Source organism: Colletes gigas, unplaced genomic scaffold (assembly GCF_013123115.1).
Source record: "Colletes gigas isolate AHSC1104 unplaced genomic scaffold, ASM1312311v1 Colletes_gigas_Sc00028, whole genome shotgun sequence".
Taxonomy (NCBI): Eukaryota; Metazoa; Arthropoda; class Insecta; order Hymenoptera; family Colletidae; genus Colletes; species Colletes gigas.
Genome location: NW_025106657.1, coordinates 349,895 through 373,990, shown reverse-complemented (window position 1 = coordinate 373,990; position 24,096 = coordinate 349,895). Strand labels below are relative to the sequence as shown.

Genomic DNA, 24,096 nt, shown 5'->3' with positions numbered 1-24,096 from the left:
TTAGTTCATTAATGAACGTAACAGTACGTTGATAAATTGTTCATACATCACAAGAATAATTACCTCTTGTGGTTGTACAGTAGGTACACGAAACCTCAATGTTTTCCTGAGATAATGAGCAACATCGAGAGGAAATAATTGGTCTCCTGGTTGACTGTTACTTTCAATATATTGAGCTGGTTGCTGCATCGTGTATTTCTGACCGCATACCATAGATTCATCCAAGCCAGAACTTGCCGGTAACGAGCATTGTTGCACTATTTGCCAATACCAAGGCATTCCGCTAAAAGTGCAAGATACTTAAAACGCTAATTCTTTCCTACCAAAACAAGATAGTAACGACACAACGAATCCATAAACTCACACAAAATGTAATGTAAGATGTGTGTCTGGCATATATTTGGACAAAGGCACGACACAAGTAATATTATTCTGTGCATCCTGCGACGACGCAGAGCAATACTTTTGATCGAGAGAAGTGTTAAAACTGTCTCCTACTATCCGCAATTGTGGTTTAGGTTCCGGTGGTAGTGATCCTGCCGCGTTACTGGCAACTTCCCCCCAGTCACCACCCCCAGTTTCTCTTCTTGTTCTCTTATGTAGATACTTATAATTATTCTGAAGTATAAATGTACAAATCTTCAATATAATCCGTGACGAATCACTTGTAACGTTAAATATTTGTTCTATTATTTTACCTCTTTCACGAGCGTTTGTGTACTTGGATCGGATGGACTGATACCGTTTTGAAAACCTTTGCTTATCTTACGTTTCTCTTCGTGCACGTTCAATGGCTGTTCTATATGATCTGCTGAAAAACGTAATCACAATATTTTCACACACACCAGTAGGATTTCAGGACACACCTGTAGGATTGCTTTAGTGTTCACGACATAATATGAAACTTACAAATTGATTTCTTTTCCGGAGGGTGATCAGGTTGGGAATCCTCGAATTGATGGATTTTAGTCGTGCAACAATAAACCTACGAAAGAATATCTTGGTCAACGTAACGGACTAACAAACAACACAAAACAAACTGATGTTAGATTTTACCTGGCACGGATTTTTAAATTCGGTAAAATGCCTTGGACAATTTACTGGTCTACCTAAAGGAATAGGACCTTTGGTCACGGACGAAGAGTCTACGTCCGACCCTTGATCGTTTTCATCTACGTTATGGGGGATAGCATCTGCATTTCTCAGCCAATTTTCACGAATTTCACTAAAAATATTCATAGAATAGAATTTAAATTCAAAGACAATTCGGATAGATTTACTTTCGAGACAAACCTATTTTTCTCTAGCTTCGGTTGTGGCCCCGAATGACTTATCGGATACCAAGTAATTTCTTGAGAATAGAGCTGCTGTTTCGTGTGCGGCGCTTGCGTGGAAAGTGCGTTGCTTTTAATGGACAAACTACCATCCGATCCTCTGCTTTGCGATCCGTGTTTAGTGTACGACGACGACAACGTACTGTCCAGCAACGAATTGTACCGAGGATCGTAATTAGGTGTACTCGATACTGTCGACGGACGAGCCGGTCTGATAGCCAACATACCATTGCTCGCTACTGCAGACCATTCGAGACTACTGCGTTTTTGATATTCTAAGAAGTATAATGTCGCCATCGCAACTAAGCTGTAAATTAAAGCTCGTCTCAGTACACCAGGTTCGGTAGACGCGAAATACATTAGAAAGAATTCGAAAGTGCAGTCTAATTACCAAAACGCCATGATTAGGATAAGTATAACAATGATGATCTGAATAAATTTGTTACTGCAAAGGAGCTCGTCTTCGCGCTCGCTCTTTTTCACCTTTCCCTGTACAGTGGTCTTATTATTTATAGACGATGAGTATTTGTTACTTGATATGCTAGATATTGTACTAATTGAACTCTTGAGGCTGTCGCCTCTCTTCAGTTTCGCTAGCCGTTTGTTTATTCTTTCCAATTGGTCTATGCGCGTTTCCAAGCTATCCGTTACCTGGAACATTTTAATAGTTGTTACTTATTTTATGCTTTTTGGGGTCCTTGAAAATTTTGAGGTTCTGGAAAAAATACATTATGATTTGTCAAATTATAATTGATGAAAGTCGTAAGATAGAGTGGAAATGCTTAACTCCAACTTGTCAAATTTCTTAGCATAATATTGTATGCCAGTATGTCTTATTTTGTTTACGCGTATATCCTTTTCATACAAAACTACAAAACATCCCAAATTCTTTTCCTTGGTGATTTCAACGTTTATCCTGACTCACACCCGAATCTTGACCACTGACTCATTTCTGGAAGCTCCCCCTTTCCCACGTTTCCAACCTCACATATATAGATCCCGCGCTTTTCCCTAAACGCAGATTCTAATTTTTGGCAGCTTCGCGAACACGTCAAGTTTACTCTAAATCTACGAATAGCCAATTGTTTTTGTACTCTGTTAGTCCACACAACCTAGTATTCCGACGATAATGAAGAATGAAAATTGTACTACCTAACTCGTCTCAATCATTAGGTTCTCCCACACTTCCAGCGATAATGAACGCTTAAGAGAAAATAGCTTTGTAGGATATCTTACTTTACATAGTTCTTTCACGGCACCGACATTCTCCATGAATATTCTTTCCTTGTTGACTACCAAAAAGTTCTCGATCCTCTGACCGTTCGGAAGGACTATATCGCCAGCCGGTAGTACGGCTTCCGGTAATATTTGCTGAACTTCTTGCGCGATAACACCCGTGTCTTCATGGTGTTTGATACCCAACCCCGAGTGTTGCGCGAATTCTGGAGCGTATCTATAGCGAACTACTCTCAGCTGTTGCACGTTTCGTAACTGTTCACGCGTATCCACCTCCTGCACGTTCTGTTTTGCTCGAGCGTCGCTGGGCTGAACAATATGACCTGTCACCTGCGAGAGAGCAAGAGTATCATACAAATGTTAATTTCCACTTTTATACAGGGTGTTTGGCTATCTCTGGGAAAAATTTTAATGAGCAATTTTAGAGGCCAAAATAAGACAAAAATCAAGAATACCAATTTGGTAATTGAGGCTTCGTTAAAAAATTATTAACGTTTGAAGTTGCGCCTGTAGAATGGTAATCTGCGAACAGCTACGTAAGCTGAGTAAGCAGAGTTTTTTGTGCTGTGTGAGAACCACTACCGCGCACGCGCAGCTGTTCGCAGATTGCCGTTCTAAAGACGGAACTTTAAACGTTAATAACTTTTTAACAAAGCCTTAGTTAAGAAATTTATATTCTTGATTTTCGTCTTATTTTGGCTTCTAGAATCTCCCATTAAAATTTTTCCCAGAGGTGGTCGAACATTCTGTGTAATTTGTCTCTAACGAAAGAATGTCGTAGACGCACTTTCATGTTACCGTGGACCACCAGAGCTTCGTCTGGCCTGTCCGTGTTAATTCCGACTCGACCAGCATGATAAACGCTATCAGGTGCAGCTCCTCTTTGCCAACCACCTTCGGCGCCGACGCCGCTGCCTTCCGATTCAAACTGTCCCGGATTACTTGCCTGCAATAATGATATTGCCCACGTTTATAAAACAGTCGTATCAAGGTGCCTCGTTTTATTTTCTAAATATTCATATTTCAAAATCAAAGTCCCCAATAGATGTTTTCTCTGATATCATTCCATAACTATTGGGAAATACGTTGATCGTAATTTTGATAGGAACGGAAGAAAAGAAAAACCTGGTAAATTGATTTTTGTAATAAAATTAAGTCAAATTAATTTTAATATACAAGGAATATTTAGAGGCTGTTTTATAACAACGTAATAAATATAGGTATTCATTTTAGATTAAACAGATACCAAGCTTTTTCATTCTTTTGTCGAAGTCTATAAGTCCTCAGAATTTTGTTCTTAATAATTTGCCTAACTTGAAAACGCGTAGCCAAGATTCTTAGCACGCACGCATATAGTTCTTTTATTTACTTTTGATCTAATTGACGTTATAACTTATGTCAAATCATCCTATTTTAAAACACCTTAGTGTATCTTCAAGTAACCGATGCTTTCTTAATCCTCGTATCTCCAAATTATTAAGGAAATGCAGACAAAAATAATTGCCTATATTTTCATATATATTACATAACATATTATCAATTTAAAATAATTTTGACATTTTGAAAACATTGAAAGACTTTTCCGCATTATTTTTATTGCAGATACGCATAGATATTTATACACGATAAGATCCCTTTCTCGCGTCTTTCGTCCACAAATCCATATGAAATATTATAGTTTTCGGAATTAATATTGACTGATGTTAATACATTCTATTTTACCGCGAAGTTTTTCAAAACAAAGCATAGGATCAGTACAATATCTCATGAACAAAGCAGTAACATTTGTTGGTAACGAACTGAACTAATTGAACGTGCATATCGAGTGACGATAATGGAAGAGTATTTCGTAAAAATTCTATAAATGCTTTGATATCTATTAGGGATATCGATTCCAATAATTTTGTTAATAGAAACAGTTTTTCTTTGTTTCGGCCAGCGTACACTCACAGCTTGTAAATTCAATTTTAATTACCGTAAGTTACTTAATATACAGCAAAATTTGAGACTCACTTTAATGATTCTTAAAATGAACATCGCTCCATGGTTGATATGTTCATGTTTTGTAAAACGAACATAAAATTCGAAACCAGCAGATATTAATACACAGCGATATCATTAAGCCTGACAGTGGCCTTTATCTTTTGCCGACGACCGTAGTCGACAATCGAAGAACAGGACAGCGAGTGAAAAGGAATGAGAAAAAAAACCTTGTCTTTTATATAAATCGTCGCTCGCACTACAGCTCGTATCGTTTTTTAAAAGTCCTCCGCTTCACTGGCTCCACGGGAGATCCCCTCCACACCAGTTGGAAGGAATAGAAATGTTCAAATTACGAATCAAATTTATTTTAAGAATCATTACTATAAAATGTTTGACACCGTACCAAAGCGTACATTTCTTCGATTTAGAGTAATATTCTCATTCTTTTCAAACGAAGTTACGATATCCCCCTATAATTATGTATCTAAATGTCTTTCACGCTTCACTGGCTCCAAGGGGGATCCCCTCCTCGCCAGTTGGAAGGGATAGAAATGTTCAACTTACGGATCAAATTCATTTTAAGAATCATTACTATAGTGTTTGACAGATCCTCCTATAATTATGCATGTAAATACATAAAAACAATTACCCTGACGATTATTCTTTCCGACGCGTGAGCAACCACTTGGTAGCTGGCTTGGTCCGCGGTGTGAGCGTGGAGACCGACCACCAAATGAAAATATCTCTGATCCGGGTTCGGTTTCCCTTTCTTCCGCATGTTGTTGCTGGTCGTTTCACTAAAGTGAAGACGGCCAACGGTTACCTTCGTAACACGCTCGCCGCCCAGTTCCACCCTGAAAGCAGCTCTATTTTAGCGTAACGCAGTAACTTCTTCTGGCTACCGAGAATGAAAGAATTTCGCACCAAAGGATCCGAAACGTTCGTACAAAATCTTTGAATAGAAAAACGAAAAACAAAGGGCGCATCGTGCGCGTGATACTATCGTTAATTAATCGATTCTAGACTTTTATCTGTATACTTACGTCACGGGATGAAACGGTTTCTTACTTCTGTCGCTTTGACTCTGCTCGACTCTGATCGTCTGCGTCGGCGACTCGACTTTGACGCCGTAAAAGTGTAATTGGAAGCTACTTATCTTTTTCAAACCCTCACCGGTTCTGACGAATATAGCTTCGCCTTGGAGCTGAGCATGGCAGGTGATCTGAAAAGTCGCATTGCTTTTAATCCAGTTCATTTATAGACTACGATGAAAGTATTTTCGTACGTGTATGTTTTGTGTGTGTATAAAAACGATGGCTTAACTGCAACTCGCGAACCGCACGCGACTTTTCTAGGCTCCTAAGATATCTTTACAGCTGAATAATAAGTTTTGTGTATGAACAGCTGTTTGTTTTCATTCGAATGTACAAAATTTCTGTGTAGTGTTAAAGAAGACATTTAAGTGGCAATATTTAGGTGTACCATTCTCTATATGTATACAGGGTGTACGGCCACCCCTAGGAAAGATTTTAATGGGAGATTCTAGAGGCCAAAATAAGACGAAAATCAAGGATACTAATTTGTTGATTGAGGCTTCGTTAAAAAGTTATGGAAACATTTCCAGCCTGACAGTATATTTTCGGTAAAGAATTTTTTTTTCGAAAGTACTTAGGATTTCGGAGGTATGTGTATTCATAAAAAAAGATTGTAATTGACCGCTGCAACCAAAAATAATTTTTCTAGAACGATTTGAAATTTTTTAATTTTGTCGAAAAATTTGTCCACCTTCCTGAATTTTTTTCTCGAAAGTACGAAGGATTTTGAACCTATATGTATTCACCAAAAATGATTGTAATTAACCCCCACAACCGAAAATAATTTTTCTAGAACAATTTAAAATTTTTTAATTTCATCGAAAAATTTCACACCTTGTCGAATTTTTGTCTCAAAAGTGCGTAGGAATTCGGGGGTATGTCTATTCACCAAGAATGATTGTAATTGATCCTCGCAATCGAAAATAATTTTTCCGTGAATGATTTGAAATTTTTTAATTGAATTTTTTAATAACGTTTTAACGAAGCCTCAGTCAAGAAATTGATATTTTTGATTTTCGTTTTATTTTGGCCTCGAGAATCTCCCATTTAAATTTTTCCCAGGGGTGGCTGAATATCCCGTATAAAATACTATTCCAATAGCGGATTCGGTTTTTGACTACTTCTGATAGGTAACATATGACTCCAAACATGATAATATTTGGTCACCATTGGTGTATGGTGTATGAACTGTCACTACCTATTTTAGAAAATAATCTCGTTTCATTTTGTTTCTTTTATCTTGCATATAACAATGAAAACTCATTTCTATACACTCATCGTCAATAAGAGGACTACAAATAAAAAATTCGATACTTTAAAAAGCACTTATAAATCGTTTTTAAATAAGTTTCAACGAGCAGCTTGAACGAACTGAAACGAACATTTTGTTTCTTGTAGTTTTCTTTCCTAAAATTCTTATTATTTAACAAAATAGATAGTGACTTTGGGATATTTCATACAATGCTTTTTCGTGTTTATAAGTCGAAACATTGACGACATGGTGTCTACCTGAAAATGATTCTTTTTCTGGCACACGAACGCGTCGTCCGAGTTGCTGAAATTAAATCCCTTGTCAGCGTCCACGCGGTAATGCGGCACTGGGAGTTCTTTGAGATTATGGTCGCAAAGAACGTGCCAAGATGTTTGTTGAAAGGGATGAAATCGGATGCACTGATAGCTAGCATCGATATAGCTGTTATCCGCGACCTCGTCGCCATCGAGCACTGCACTGCTGCTGCTACAACTGTGCTCCACTGTGCCCAATTCAGGCTCCTATAAGATCATGTCAATAATAAAGAAGAAATCCAAATTTGGTTTACGTGATGTGTTTTAAGGTAAAATCCATCCAAGCATTTTTTACACTTACTTCCCTCTCGAAAGATAACAGAAAAAAGATAGTATAAAGGAAATATAAAATGATAAATATGTACCTCTGTTTTGCATTGCTTTCCAAAATAATCAATTTACATTCGACTATTTGAGAATTTTTCAACAAATAAGTACATATTGGTTATGTTGTATCTTGAGTTAATATTTTTATACAAGTGTATATGACAGAAAAATTTTTAAAATTACCTATGCTTAGATAACATATTTTCATAGTAAAGTAGGAAATGTTATTAATCTGCTGTATCAAAATTTTATCAAAAATCGTATCAAGGAAATAAAATAAGAATAAATAAATATACTATGTAATATTTAGAACTAGATTAAATTTTTCTTATAATAAAGGTAACAATTTCTTTTTGTCCAACGTGAAAAATATTGTACAATTTATAAACAGAATAAAAATACTGATGCCAATATTTAGAAATACATAGTATCTTCAAGAAATCATACATGAGAGTATTTTTAGAAGGCAAAATGTATAATTGAACAAAGTATCGTGTAATCTTCAACACGTATTTTAAAAGAATTTTGAGATAGTGTTATCTGTGATTAATAATTTTCCATACTGTATTATATAAATATATTATCTAACCATAGATGATTTTTATAATTTTTGTATCACACATATTTGTATAAACATGTTTACCTTTTCGTCCATTTCTCTTTTCATTATACTCTATTATATTGCTTCTGAAGAGAATCAAAATAAAATAATTGAAACGTTAAAAATACTAAGAATGATTTTACCTTAAGTTAGGAAAAGAATGAAAGGAAACTGTACTGCGGAAGGCTAATTATCCAGAAAAATAAACTAAAATTTCGGAATTCTTCTTCTACTTGACACATTGACTGTCGTGGTTCCAGTTACTGCTGTAATAATTTCGGAGACAAAATGTTTCAATTAGAACCAACAGCTATACTACAGTATAGCTTCAAAGATGACCATAATCGGCCTTTTGGACACGTTTGACCTTATTTTCCTCGAAATCCTTACGTGTTTGTGCAATTTCGTGACCAGATTTGGATTCAACATCACAAAATATACAAGAAGTGTCTCATTTAATACTTGTCGAGACTTCTCGATGTAAACCATGTCCTTTTAGGAAAGTGTTCCAACGTTTCGCAAGGTAATCCATGATGACACAAGCTCGATGATTTATAACCACTGTCCTATGACATGGTACACACATTTTAAATAGACTTAAATCACACGAGTCACAACTAATAACGGTGCATCATTTGATCTCTGAGGAAGTTAGCTATGACGCTTGCAAAAGATCGCAACAGTTTTCTAAAAGGACATAGTTTACATCCGAAAGCTTCAACCATTATCAACTTTCAGAAAGCCTCAAATATCATCTATCACGTTTGACTTTTTAAATTGTGTCGAATTGTGTAATCTACTACCCTGCAAAAGTAGATTAACACCAAATTTACGGATTGTATACCTACTTCCATCCAAACCTGTTACGTTGATGGATTCATTAATAAATTGCTACAAAATAATATTCGTGATTTTTCGAACTTTAAATATGAAATCTAGAGTCCGTCAAAATCGAATAAAGAGAAAATTAGTGCTTTTAACGTAAGGATTTAGAATAGCGAGCCTTCTGTCGTACTCGTTTCCACTTGCAGGAATGATGTTCAATCGAACGTTTTAAATGTACTATGTTTAGAATTTATCGATATTAGTAACCGGAAATTTTACTCGTTGCACCTGCTTCACGTGGACAAGACCGTCTTGGCTCAATTTTCTTTTCTTGGGGGCCGATTGCAGCGACGAGTACAACGTGTTGATGTTACCAGGGCTGTGCTCGTGCGGCAAGGGCACCAATGTTTGGCCTATCTGCTGTTGGGATTGTAGATTAGGTGTACCGGGCGCGAGATGGGACGTCAAGACCGAATGTGTCAGTAACATAGGATCCGTGGACGTGGTTAAGGTCCTCGGCGACGAGGGTAATAAATTTGAAGCGTAGTTAGTCTGATTTCCTTGATGATGCAGAAGCATCTCTTGAAGAGCTACCTTTTGATCTGAAATAGTACAGTTCCTCTAACTGTAAATCCTTAATTGGAAGTTCAGGATTAGTTCGTCGGCGCGGCTCTGTGCTGTTTCGTCCAGACAGACGCTTCTCACGGAATTTTAAATGCGTTCTCAGCCACAGATACGATCGCCGACTTGAGTAATTTCGAACATTTTATACACTCACGCGGCGAATGTACATGTTGCGTGTCGTTGTGGCCAGGCGGCGAATACGGTGGTTCGCTACCGCTGTCCGGTGGACTTTCTGGTAACGCGTGTCTGAAAATGAAAAGTTGATTCCTCTTGAAACGAAACTGGAAACGTTGCTCTCGATACCCGGCTGTCGTACGACTTCTCAAATACTCGTGATTCGTTGTGTTCGTTTCTACGTCAAACTGGTGAAATGTGTTCCAATATACAGAAAAGAAGGCGATTCCTCGTACGAAAATAGAGAATAACATTTTTTTATACGAGACTTCCTTCTTTAATATGTTAGAGTATCAAAATTACTGAACTGGAGATCTGTTGTTAAGATTGTTCTTCTTATACAAGTATTAATACATAACAATTGAAGACGCAATACTTTCTGAGATATTTCATAATGTATATTAAGATGTTACTTCATCGTAATTGGTGTTCAAACGTCCTACCAGGTGCGTTTAATTATTTTATTGCACGCTTCCTTGCATTTTCCATCATATTCTTAAGTTTTAATTTTAACTCTCATCGATGGAACTAAAAGGTATCTAAACTTGCTCCAGTTTTTAGACTTGTCCTGTATACTAAAATACATTCCACCAATTTGTAAATTCTCGTTCGAATCTTTCAATCAGCATTGCTCAATTCTTGCGCTAGCTTAACACGCGTAGGTGTCTTCGCCGTAAATGACAGATCATAATCTGTGGAATTTGTATTCCGTTTCTTGGACCAGCTCAACTTACGGGTGAACGTACGATTGTGGATCCTTGTAAGTAGTGCCGTTTGGTACGGTCGTGGTACCGGATGTGCACGTACTCGAGACCGGATGATTTTGGGTGATCGGAGAGGGTAATCGAGACGGTGGTTGTTGAGTAACCGTCGTCTCGACGCGGCCGCCGTGCGTCGTCGTTCCACCCCCATTTTCATTGTGTGCAAGGGTGTCCGCGAAATATCTACGATAAAACAATCAGTTACGTGATTACGGTATAAAAACAATGACACAATTAATGATGTACCCAGGAGATACACAAGGGAGAAATTGCACCTTCTTATGCTATGAATGTCCACTTTTATAAACATTCAAATTTTTCTACATGTAACAAGAATACTATTCTAAATAGTACTCTTATGTACCTGGCATTTTCTTCAACTTGACCATCTCAAATACTATTCTAAATAGTATTCTTAATAGTATTCTTATCTAAATAGTATTCTTATGTACTTAGTATTTTCTTCAACTTGACCATCTAGAATACTATTCTAACCTAGCATTTTCTTCAACATGATCATCTAGAATACTACACTAACCTAGGATTTTCTTATACTTGATCATCTAGAATACTATTCTAAATAGTATTCCTAATAGTTATCTTATCTAAATAGTATTCTTGTGTACCTAGCATTTTCTTCAACCTGACCAACTAGAATACTATTCTAAATAGTATTCTTAATAGAATTTTTATGTAAATAGTAATCGTATGTACCTAGCATTTTCTTCAACCTGACCAACTAGAATACTATTCTAAATAGTATTCTTAATAGAATTTTTATGTAAATAGTAATCGTATGTACCTAACATTTTCTTCAACTGGATGGTCAAGATGAAAAAAATGCTAGGTTAGAATAGTATCTAGAATACTATTTAGATAAGAATACTATCAAGAATATTATTTGAAATAGTATTCTTGTTACGTATAGAAAAATTTGAATGTTTATAAAAATGGATATTCGTACTATTCTAAATAGTATCTTAGATTGTCAAGTTGAAGAAAATGCTAGATGCATAAACTTTTTGAGTTTCGCGAGCAATTCTGTAAATCGTCTACTTCTTTGTTTACTTTTTTCATAAATTCGTAAACGTCATCGTTAACAAATAAAGCATGAAATTAATTCGGTACGAAGACATTTCCTGTTGTTAATTAATTCAGCAGCGAAAAGGTTAACAATACGTCGTAAATACTTCGTTCACGGCATATCGACTACATAAATGAAAGATGTTAAATTTATGTTTATCTTCGAAAGTGACATCATTTCATGACTATTGTTTTACAAATAGAATCCCTCGCAAAGTTCAGTCGTTCGATCGAAGTATAGAATCGGGTCTACAACTGTATTTCGAATACTGGAATTGTATTGTCGATGGGAATGAATATTTAAATTTATTAGAAAATAATTTTATAAAGTGCGACAACGTCTGGAATTTTTAAGTCGTGCTGCAACTTCGATTTTGTCAACAGAAATCGAGTAATGCAAGTTAATAATGACACTTTGTCTATTATTGTTACGTGCAATTGTTTTTTGAATCATTGCACAACCCATTACAATTTTCTAATACGAAAAAGAATTCTGCACGGCCATTGTGATTTTATTTTCATTATGATGAACGATTTTCTGGAAACGTAAAGTATCATAAGTTAATTGAAATTTAAAATATCGAAGAAAGAACTCTATGCATTTTGCAAAGTTAATATTAAACATTAGTAGCATAAAGTTGTGAATCAGAAAAAGTCTCAATAATATTTATGAATTCTTCTAAATACACCCGTCAAATTTTACTTACATTTGATAAAAAAATTCACAATTTAATTTATTGTAGTTTAATAAGTCCAAGCATATCTTAATATCTAAATATTTTTGTTAATGTATTTAATATTGTAAAGGTGATGAGAATTCAGAATTAAAAATATATTATAGTCAACATTTTGTTTTATATATTAACATTATGTTAACATCTATTTACTTAACTTATTCAACAATTTTAAGTTCTCTAATTTTGCTATTAGCATTGTGGTTTATACTGTATTATTATGAACAATTAGCATGGTAATTTGATCCTAGTAATGTTTGGTTTAAATATACTATGTAAATTACTTGCAAGAAAAGATTTAATTGTTCTTTCTGTGATAATGAGTCCTCAATTAACAGTCATTACGTTTAAAAATATAGTCCATTATATTAGATAAAAATAAATGGACATGATTTGTTAATATTATAAATAATTATTATAATGGATTTGAAATATTTCAATACATATTTCAAGACATTCTAGTGTTTACATATAATAGATGTTTTAAAGAACGTAAGGCCAATGATCGCGGTTATCGTATTTAAATACAGTAAATAGAATTTTCTGAATCTCGCAGGCCAAGCATACAAATAGAAATATGTAGAACGGGTAAATAAATTATACGGTCATTGTCTTAATTGCTGTTTCACGTTTACGTTTCACAAACGGCTTGGCTTTTAAATCGTTTCTGTATTTTAAACGAAACCCAAGATATATTATACCGTTACTCACAAAGTAGTTTCTCTGACACTGACCCACTCGTACAGTATTATTTCTACGATCATACATTCGTAAAATACCGTATGTTTAATGAAATATCAACGGTTTCCTACAGACAAGTTTTTTTTTCTCTCATACGCTATTCACTGGTCTACGAACAAGAAAATAAGATCTAAAGAATCAATTAAAGCCGACAGTTACGAAATCAACGATGTCAATTTATACTAATCACCGATCCGTAACTATTTGATAAATTGGTCTACGACGTTTCCAACGAACGGACAAATTTTTTCGGGGTTTCCCGCCATTCGTGATTCCACGAATTCCACTTCCGTAACGTAATCTGCGCAACGATTTACGTTGAATAATACATACTATTATATTGCTGGTCGTAATTATGTAATTACCTTGTCACGATTTAAAATCTAAGATCCTTGAAAGTTGCGCCGATTATCATCCAATACTTTTTTGCTTACTCTGGACAATTGCGGTTTTCATGTATCAATTATACAATCCAATTAGAAATCGCTGATCCTTTCAACGTTTCACAGGTGACGAATGTAACTCTAAACCTTGAATCGTTATAATTCGACTGATCGTAATATCATACCGATAAGTACGATCAATTTCTTAGGATACGACTAGTAGTTCGTACTACGGAAAACGGGAAAACTAAACTAGTAAAAATATATTTGTACGTATCATTTAGAGGGAACGTCACGTGTAGCTCAAACTTTGAGAAAATATTAATGCGTTAGTTTAACTTTCTTCGTGACCTCGCGACGCAAAGAAAGATCAAGGGTGAAGCTTCTATTCGGTTGATCCGTGAATGAAATCTGTTTCTGAGATCAGTGCGGGGCCTTTAATGGAACGAGTGCGTTAGGTTGGATTACCAGGCCTAACGCGGCAAGCACTGATTCCATCAATTCCGACCAGGCTGTCTCTGTCATTATATCATTACACCTCTGCGGTCGCTACCACATGATATCTGTCTGCAGTTTCCACACACGCATCTATTCGAGTGTACTTGCATGGCTGACCATGTGTTCGGTACGCCGCATGGACGTTCATCCTCTTTCTTCTGTGTGTGTTTCGTGCAGACGCGTACACTACCGGCTATAAGTTTGAGACCAGTTCTATAGCGTTACACTTTGCGTTATAACAAATAAATCGTTGGGTCGTCTAACTTGGATTTGATATATAGAGCCACAGGAACGAAATAATCTCTCTCTTCGGGGAAAAAATTGTTTAAATAGTGAGAACAACAAAATTAAACTCTGTTTAGAAAATAAGGTACATATAAAAATAAAAACCGGTGTCAGTTAAATAGAATAACAGCTAAAAGGATGGAGTAAATTAAAAGTTGAAGAACCAAACCTAGAATTAAATTGTACAGGATGTTCGGTCAACCCTGGGAGAAATTTTAATGACAGATTCTAGATGCCAAAATAAGACGAAAATCAAGAATACCAATTTGTTGATGGAGGCTTCGTTAAGAAGTTATTAACGTTTAAAGTTCCAGTCGTACTGAATTTTTTTCTCGAAAATGTGCAGGATTTTTGGGGTATGTTTATTTACCAAAAATGATTGTAATTGATCCCCGCAACCGAAAATAATTTTTCCAGAATGATTTAAAATTTTTCAATTTCGTCGAAAAACCTACCCACCTACTACCTACTGTCGATTTTTCTTAAAAATCCGTTTTTCATTTTTAGTAATTTTGTTTAACGTCCTACAGAAAAGTAGTCTAATATTTTTTTGCAGGTGCCCATGAGCTCTACTTCAGAAAAAAGTTTCATTGAAATATATACATTATTGTTGGAGTTATGGATGTTTGAAAATTGGACGATTTTTATGGGGTTTTTTTCATTTTGCGGGGTCAAGGAGCATCTTTTACAATATTGTTAGAATTTCTATATATTCTTTACCAAAATACGCGTTGTTTGAAGCTTGAAACATTAAAATTCTCCAATCGCATGAAAATTTGGGGTAACATTTCTGGATAAAAATTATATTTTCGATAAGGAATTTTTTTCACAAAACTGCGTAGGATTTTGGGAGTATAACTTTTGACCAAAAATGCTTGTAATTGACCCTTGCAACTAAAAATAATTTTTCCAAGACGATTCGAAATTCTTTTTTTCACCCAAAACTTGCAGCACCTCCTCGAATTTCTTTCTCGAAACTGCATAGGAATTCGGGGATATGTTTTTTAACCAAAACTGCTTGTAATTAACCCCTGCAACTAAAAATATTTTTTCCAGAACGATTTGAAATTTTTTAATTTCACCGAAAAATTTCAACATCTACTCGAACTTTTTTCTCGAAAGTGGATAGGATTTCGGGGGTAGGTGTATTCACCAAAAATTATTGTAATTGATCTCTGCAACCAAAAATAATTTTTTCAGAGTGATTTGAAATTTTTTAATTCAATTTTTTAATAACTTTTCAACGAAACCTCAGTCAATAAATTGGTATTCTTAATTTTCGTCTTATTTTAGCCTCTAGAATCTCCCATTAAAATTTTTCCCAGGGTTGGCCGAACACCTTGTATACGGGGTTTACAAGCAATTTGACATCAATTTTGTAAATAAAATTCAATTTTATTACTCTCGTTATTAGAACAATTTTTATAGCCAATTAAAATTCATTTAAATGGTTACATAATTAACACGAAATATATTTAACAATCGAACTATACGAGAATAAGCATTCGGCCATTCGATTAATTCTCAGAGAATTCTGTTTAAGAGAACTCTGAAATCTGTTTAAGAGAATAATACTTGCTTTGATTAGAAATAATTATTAAAAATGTAACGAACTGAAATTCCAAGGGCTCCTGAATATTATCTATTTTCCATAGATCAATTTCCACTAACGGATATGAGTTTGAAACCAAGAAATATAGCTAAGAAATTAACATTATTACTAAAATTGAAGAAATAGTGACCAAATTCAATAGACTCATTAACATTTATTCAAACGCTTGTATCGTCGAGGCAGAAAATATTTAACGATTGAACTAAGCTCAGAGATATTTTATTAATTGGGCAATAAAACTATCGAAGCAGATGGCACTCGTGCTAGCTATTATGTTTATTTAAAAAATTGAAGAGAATTTATCGTAGAAGCCAATGTTTAGTTTATGAATTGTAAATTCGAAATCTAACGAACTGAAATTCCAAGGAGTCTTATCGAATTACCATAAAACAGTTTCCAACTCATCGAGGAGTGGCCTCAAACTTCTGATCCGTAGTGTATATGCACTTTCGATCTTCCACGGGTGCGTGCGTAGAACCGTTGCATTGACTTCGCCGTCTACGAGAATTACTCACTCTAAATAATAGCGAGACATGGAATATATTCGTATTCCCCGGTATCCGCCATCGAAGTCGCTGCTGCAACGTATTTTCTTACGTAATCGTTGGCAACAACGTTTCAACGTAGATTTCGCAAGAAAATTTAAGTATTTGTTAACGGAACAATTATACAAATTAGAAGTTTAATCACAAAAATAGAAATCGTTCGAGGCCTGAATTTTAATTCGAACCCATAGACTCGAAACTTATCGAACTTAAAGGGGTACCATACTATAGAACGCAATTGTTTAATTAAAAATGAAATTAAAAAAATCGATTTAAAGACTCTAGAGTTGTTAACACTAATGGTATCAGGCTCAGTCAAATGATTTCAAAATTTAACTAAAAATTGTATATTTTTTTTTTGTTCGTCTAAGTTCATGTAAATTCTTATGTTATCTGATTAAGAATTCAAAGGGAATCTTAATATGATGGGGTTTACGATGCAGATGGGACTTGTTATCTATTTCTGAGGATTAGTTATTATTATTAAAGGAATCTCCAAATTCTCTGGACTTGGAATCCTTGGAGCTCATCAAGATCAAGAACTAGAAAAATTAGTTCTCAAGTGGAGATATTGAGGGAAATTTTGGATAGAATTTCTGAATTTTAACAAAGTTACAAAAATAAAAAATAAATTTTACGTTATGTAGTTTACAATGACCTATAATCCAAATTTTAGTTTTGCAAAATATAATACGGTTTTGATTTGACAGTGAATGTGTTAAGGGTTCTCAGAGTCTCTTAGAGTCTTACACCTCGAAAACAGAGATTCTCCTGAAGTGCAACGAGCTTTTTAAGACTTAATGCACACAGGAACAACGATCTCGTGTATCATTGGAAGCAACGGGCTTCCACCGCAGTTTATTTAATTGAGATTAAATAAATACAATTGTTTTGTTTGGGTGGTCCTTCGAGTGGTTTTGGCACACAGCGAAAGCGTAGAAACGAGAGTAGAATACTTCCTTAGAGGCAAACACGGAGAACTAAATGATCAAAGGCACGTTGCGCCTAGTCCATTCAATTCAGAGACTCGACACGATGAGTTCTATGGTTGGCTGGAAACGCGTGCCATTGCAACACGCTGGTAAGCGCATTACATCTGAATTCTTTAATTGACATGATTTGAAACGGGGTGGCCTGAAGTGAGAACGTTTTATCGTTACTGCGAATTCGTGATCGCCAGTAGCGCAGTAAATTTTATCCGCGTTGTAACTGTGAACCGGATACGTGGGCACGAGTTAATGAAATTTCTTATGTAAAATCTTCTACGTGGATTTCCATACAAGAAGAACTTCTATACAATTTTGTATTGTTTGATAATAAGGCTATTCATTGCGTAATTAAAAACGCGATTAATTTGCTGTGTAGTGTCGTAATTGCGAATAATAAGAATTACGCAGACAACTCTGTAATATTGAAATAAGAATGAGGATCTAGTCAGAGGATGTTTTATCTATTCATTCTATTTTGCAAAGCAAGTTTAGTCCATCGAATTGTCTATTTATTCGTTAGGTATCCTACAACGAATGTTCACGATCTTCTCCGGTTGTCTTCTAAAGAAAAATATTCTTTAAATGTAAGTTAATGAAGATGAGGAAGAGAATAGTTAACATTTTTTTTAGATTCTTGTAGTACTTTTATGACAATATTTTTTTTAAATTGTTTTTGTGGAACATATGTTTTAGAACTTTAATTAAATATATTAATTATATTCAAGAAAGATGGATTATATTTGAATGGTCAAGGAAGGTCGAAAACATTCATTATACAACGGTTGAGGAACAAATAAATAACTAAGTAGATCAAACTTCCTTTGTGAATTAATTTACAAGTCAAAAAATCGGTTGCTTTATATTCATTTTTCGCTAAAAAATTGCACACGTTACTCCGAAAAAGATTAAATGAAATTAATATTTAGTTTCTCGAAAGCTGTTTGAGATATAAATGGAAGCAGTATTTTAGTCACACAGATACTTTTTTTAGACTACTTATTAATCATGTCTCACGAAACTCGCGATAAGTAATCAGTTTCATTGGTAATTTTGAACACAGAACAAAATATCGAAAGGAACTGTACGTCTATGATTGATCGAATGTGAAGTCGAGGTTCTGATTGCGGTAGAGATGCATATGCACGTATGTTACCAATGTAGGCGTCAACGATGGCTTCCGACTAAAATTGAATCCCATCGTTGACCGAGGAAACATTTAAAATCGATTTTTCAAGATCTGAATTACATATAAGAAAAGTATAAAACCTTATTTTATTATTCACTAACCGACGAACATTTTCGAACTGCAAAAATGTCTTCTTTAGATATACATACATACAAACTCTATAGAAGAATACTCTTAAATAGTCAATAGTATATATAATAGTATATATTTGTAATAACTGTCCTAACAAACCATCATTATATCTCTGCTTCAACAAAATACACGTTACATGAAATTATAAACAAGAAACATTAATAATAAATATTAGTTTTCTATATTTTCCTGTATAGAAATTATTCTTGTATGAATTTTGTTTTACTGTTTTATTTTTTTTGTTTGTATTACTTTTTTATATATTTACAAACATCGATAATGACATTTAAAAAATTATTGAAACCTTCTTCATTCCCCTTAATTTTGTGATGATAACATACTACACATACTACGTATAGTATTAATTTGTGCCTCTTTCATTATGAATGATTTATACTTAATTAAGTAATTACAAAACATATGCATCACTAACACAATCACCAAGGAAAATGTTTTCACTATCATCTTTCAGGTTTAAACGTAATTCACATGATTTCTATGACTTTGAATTCGTTTTACTATTTCTACATTATCATCTTCATGCTATCATCGTTTATTCGTAGATTATGTGCAACGTTTTAGCTAGTCATAGTAGTGTCAGTTTTCGATTAGTGATAACATATTTCCAGATCATCGAACAAACGTATCGTTACTTCGAGATCTTGTAATTATCGTTTTCAGAATTATTATTCTTAAAATGAGTTTGGAATACATAAACGTAATTCGTAATAAAAAATAAATGCAACTAAATAATAGAATAATTGTTTTTATACAAAACTTTATCGCAAAGAAGTAACAGTTATTCTGCAAATTTTTATGAAGAAAATCATTAATAAAAAGTTCGTACTTAAGTTGAGGATAATAATTATGAAATCTGAAAAATATTGAATTTTTTTCAGTTGCTCATAATAGTTAACGACCAGAAAAAATTTATTCGGTACAACCACCCCATTAAATTGATTAAATATTAAATTGGAATTGTACTATTAAATACCTATTTTTTAATGCGTTTTTTTCACTAAAAATAGTTTCATAAATTTTTGTCGATAGAGCAGGGATTATTGTATTTGACAATTGTACAAGGGGGTCGCGTAACATACTATTTATGTATAATATTTATAAAATAATGACGAAACAAAGTAAGTAAGCATTAAAGTAAGGATGATATGTAAAAAACATCGAACAAAGTTCAAAGTGACATTTAAATCAAGATTAGCCTGAGGTTTTTCTCAGCTTTGATGCGAGAGCTGTATTTACAACGTCTCTGATAAGATCTAACAAGCAAATAGTTATGCCACTCTACACGGTAGATGGCACAGACTAGGAAATTTTGTATGAAGACTCACGTGGCCGGTTGTTCGCTGTCGCTGTTAATAAAATCTTCCAATTGCGAGAAGTCCAGGGCCTCGTTGTCTATGCCTCCGACGAAATCGCCCCGACCTGAAACGAGAAAGAAAACGCTAGTTTTAGTCGGTCTTCCCTATCCTCTTAGTCGAGGATACCAACTGATAACGATCTCGAACTATAGCAATGACGCAAACGTCGTTTGAATAACATCTAACGTCCAACGTTTCGAAACGTCTAACAGTACAATAAACCAGAAAGTAATTATTAGTCGAATCAATTGTTTTCCTGCAGAAACGTTCCCTTCTCGCGTGCTTGTGCAGCTTTTTATTAACATAACGTTACACAACTCTTACATCATGTGTTGCGATTATTCCTCTACGTTAATACAACAGTTTCTAAACACCGGTTTACATACAATAGGATCCCGAAATTGTAGCTTGAAGCTCCCAGGAACGTATCAATCATACATTCAACTCTGTTCTCTCACTCGAATGTGTAGAAACAAGCTATTCACTGTAAATGATTGATGGATATACTTGCAGATCTTTGAGTTTCGTTTACCTACTGATTTTTTTTGGGTAACAGTTGAAATCTTTATTTTTTTGTGTAATAAACAGAAACTGTTGCTATCGGTACAAATCTGACACTTCCTTCATGTGAATTTTGCGTTCCTCGGTCTTTTGTAAGATGTAAGATCTAATATGCCAAACGTACGGAGTCGAAAACAAAAAATCAGATCGAACGACAAAATGAAAGCATGAACGCGTGTAAGAATCGGGTGCATGATATATTTCGGTTAATATACTTTCGTTACGTTAACTTGTGAGTGCAAAATTAATTATCCTGTCTGTAAAACTTACACTTTTGAGTGCCTTGAATCTAAATTTGCAAAAAAAAAAACTGATAATTTTCTGTGAATGAATGTACGTATGTATGTATCTATGTTGTCGTCTGGTTTGCACTATATCGAAAGAATGATTTATTAGAAAACCCTTAAATAGAGGTACAATCGAGAAGAGTAATTCTTTCTGAATAACTGAATCGAAAATTTGAAATAAAATTTTTTCATGTAAGATACAATTTTTAAGAAAATTTATTTTGATAGTTCGTTGCGTGTACGTGTACTACGACTCGATTTGTTAAACGACATTTTAGTCAATAAAATACGAGGTACAATCAAAAATATTGAGAAGCTTATGCAAACGGTATAATTGTTTCTTTGCAGATAATTCCTTTAAAAATTAAAATTACCTTTGCACTTACAATAAGATTTTGTTCACTAATCGTATTTTTTTATTCGCCAAGTTTCAGAGACAACCCGATCGAGTAGTGGTTTTTAACTTATACTTACCTATAATTTTGTTTACTGTTCCACGAGTGTGATTTACAACCTTCCCTATTTCCCGAAATGAATTTCCATCGTTCCTTAACGTAACAGTAAGTGTTATCGGATCCTCCGATGTTCCTGTACATTTTCCACTCATACTTCTGTTTATATGTATATTATAAATTTAATATTTACGTAAACTAACGTGTACTTATACAAATTCGCGGATAGTTCAGCATCTAATTGTCCCAAAGAACTAGTTTACACGACTCTGTTTCACAGAAGACTATCAAAAGCGTTTCCGAACGACCGTCTTACGATAGTCCTTCGTTTACAAAACAATTGAACGTTAATCACTAAGATGTGTCTCATTATACACTCATTATACCCAATAAATTACCATGTTACTACCTTCGTCTTCGTGAGAAACTACATAAATGTCAAACGAGCTTCATTTTTATAAGACGCATACTTGCTTTTGATACTTGATGCAGAAAAAAAGAAAAATATATAAAATCTTCGTAATTTATATTGTCGAATTGTGAAACACCTCGTGCTCGATATAGTAATTTACTACTACTAAATTAATTTACTAACGCTGCATGAAGATTGCTAATCGAATGAATGCTTAACGTATCTGGCGCTTATTACGCGCACGATACGAACTGCGATAGACGAATATCAGTGTCATTACCAGTATTATTATTTTGAACGGATAACGCGGATCGAACGCGTTCGAACTAATATTCTAATCTTAAAAGTAAAAGCATGCAGGAATTCAAGGCGACCGCGGTTGGCTGCTGCGCATATACAAATGCTTTCGAAATAATTCCCTTACATGTGTCCGGCCGAAAGACCTTTACGAAGACCTCGACGTGAAATATGTGTATTCGCGATTCTGCATCAGTCGTTCTCACCTGCAACGCCTCGCTACTCCCACGCGAATGTCTCACGGTATACCTGAATTATCTGCATCCTCATTCCTGCGGCGTCTTCGTCCAAGAAACAACCTCTAACACATACGCGAAGACGCGCGCGCGTTCCTCCATGCTCATTTATTAAGAATGACATTCAAACCGTACGAGAAAAAGAAGTCGTAGCAAGCTTATTGAGGTAATTCGATTGTTGGGTTGGCCAGAGAGTTCGTGCAAATTTTCAGGTGCTCTCAAACGCGATTAACTTCAAATCTTAAAAACACACGCTTATTATTGTAAGAAATCAAACCAAAAATCAATTTTCCATTGAAATATTTTTATTTACGTGTCATTGATATGTTAGTCATATTTGTACATTGCAAAATTAATTTTTAACGTAAAATAATTAATTAAAACAAATAAAATTCAATAACTTGTAGTAATAATTTTGTTATTATTCAATGTTGGTATTATACATATACGTCTTCATCATTATCAGATGAATTTAATGGGGCTGGAAAATCAGTGTCTCTTAAAACTAAATATACACTTTTGTATTTTTCCTCTAATGAGATAAATAAGGATCTGATAAAAGAAGGAGCATTTTCATCAAATCAATATTAATATTGATCCATAATATCAAATCCATATTAAAGAGCACTCAGAAGCAGATGAATTTTATACCGATTCAAAGTACATAAAAAGAACTAGTTTTAGTCCAAAAATGAAAGAAGATATGTTTCGTTTTTTTTGTAATCCTCTCTGAAATTTGGGAAATACAACAAATAAATAATAAGATTAGAATCATTGGAACCCGTATCGTTAAATGCGAGAATTTTTAATTATTAAAACTAAAATAGAACACTTTAAAATTATTTTCAAAAAGAAAAATAACTTGTAGATATAACAAAAATATATGCTGTTATTTATGTTACCAAATTACGCTGTTCACATATTGAAGGGGTGTTTACTAACAATTCCATGAAATAGAATACAAAATTCACTCATTCAATATTTCTATTTTTGATCATGGGTCGTGATACTGAGTCGAGCTGAACGACTACCGTCGGGGCACGTATTGGTAGTGCTTTATCATTGCTTCTAATTATTCATTGATACATAGATACGAAACCCAATGATCAACTGTACTTCGCTCGAGTGCATAGTCATTCGAAAAGAACTGACTACGCAGCCATGTCAACAAAATTCATACGTGCTTCGTGCTCGATTCGTAGGCAACGAATTTTCAACGTTTATAATACAGTCATACTCTGATACTTACGTCTTTTCAACTTACGTCATTTTGCACTTTTATCGTTTCTAACAGAGACACAATAAACGTTTGTTCAAACATTCAGGTTCGTGATCCCGTGCTTCGTTTTATATATCTATTTTATAATTACAAATATAACAACACGCTAAATTTTATCTTCCTAGTCGCGTTTACTAAAGAATGGAAAATCTATCTAATAAATACAATATTCGTATACGGTGTGTTTCAAATATTTTCAAAACTGTTAATGATATGGGAAAATGTTTAACATAAAAATTAAATGATTTTGAGAGGGCATATGTATGAAGGTAATTAATGATTTTTTTTTAATGGAATTATGTATTTTTTAATAGATCATTCGATGTAACTAGTAATTTCTCGTGAAAAATGATTAAGCCATTTTTGGTGAAAAATAGTTGAGAAGATATTTCAACGTAAATATTGAAGCTTTTAAATTATTAAGTTGAAATATTTGTTAACTAATAGCTTTTGTCATAAATAATGCATTTCTTTTATGGGAAT

The 24,096-nt window shown here is 34.2% G+C and overlaps 1 protein-coding gene across 3 annotated transcripts in view; it reads right to left on the bottom strand.

The window, feature by feature from the left end:
• The window catches only part of LOC122401804 (myelin regulatory factor-like protein), a 137,582-nt gene that overhangs the window by 2,382 nt on the left and 111,104 nt on the right, over positions 1 to 24,096 (bottom strand). The window contains exons 2-17 of one of the 3 annotated variants that reach the window (XM_043404166.1): positions 20,060 to 20,153; positions 10,499 to 10,708; positions 9,745 to 9,836; positions 9,234 to 9,568; positions 7,157 to 7,420; positions 5,597 to 5,775; positions 5,203 to 5,419; positions 3,358 to 3,516; positions 2,571 to 2,900; positions 1,726 to 1,985; positions 1,294 to 1,641; positions 1,057 to 1,225; positions 910 to 985; positions 699 to 811; positions 365 to 618; positions 64 to 283 (exon numbers count right to left, since the gene is read on the bottom strand). In XM_043404166.1, the coding sequence (XP_043260101.1) occupies positions 64 to 283; positions 365 to 618; positions 699 to 811; positions 910 to 985; positions 1,057 to 1,225; positions 1,294 to 1,641; positions 1,726 to 1,985; positions 2,571 to 2,900; positions 3,358 to 3,516; positions 5,203 to 5,419; positions 5,597 to 5,775; positions 7,157 to 7,420; positions 9,234 to 9,568; positions 9,745 to 9,836; positions 10,499 to 10,708; positions 20,060 to 20,153 (3,320 nt within the window). The remainder of the gene's footprint in view (positions 1 to 63; positions 284 to 364; positions 619 to 698; positions 812 to 909; positions 986 to 1,056; positions 1,226 to 1,293; positions 1,642 to 1,725; positions 1,986 to 2,570; positions 2,901 to 3,357; positions 3,517 to 5,202; positions 5,420 to 5,596; positions 5,776 to 7,156; positions 7,421 to 9,233; positions 9,569 to 9,744; positions 9,837 to 10,498; positions 10,709 to 20,059; positions 20,154 to 24,096) is intronic. The other 2 variants (XM_043404167.1, XM_043404168.1) reach the window with 2 other exon arrangements.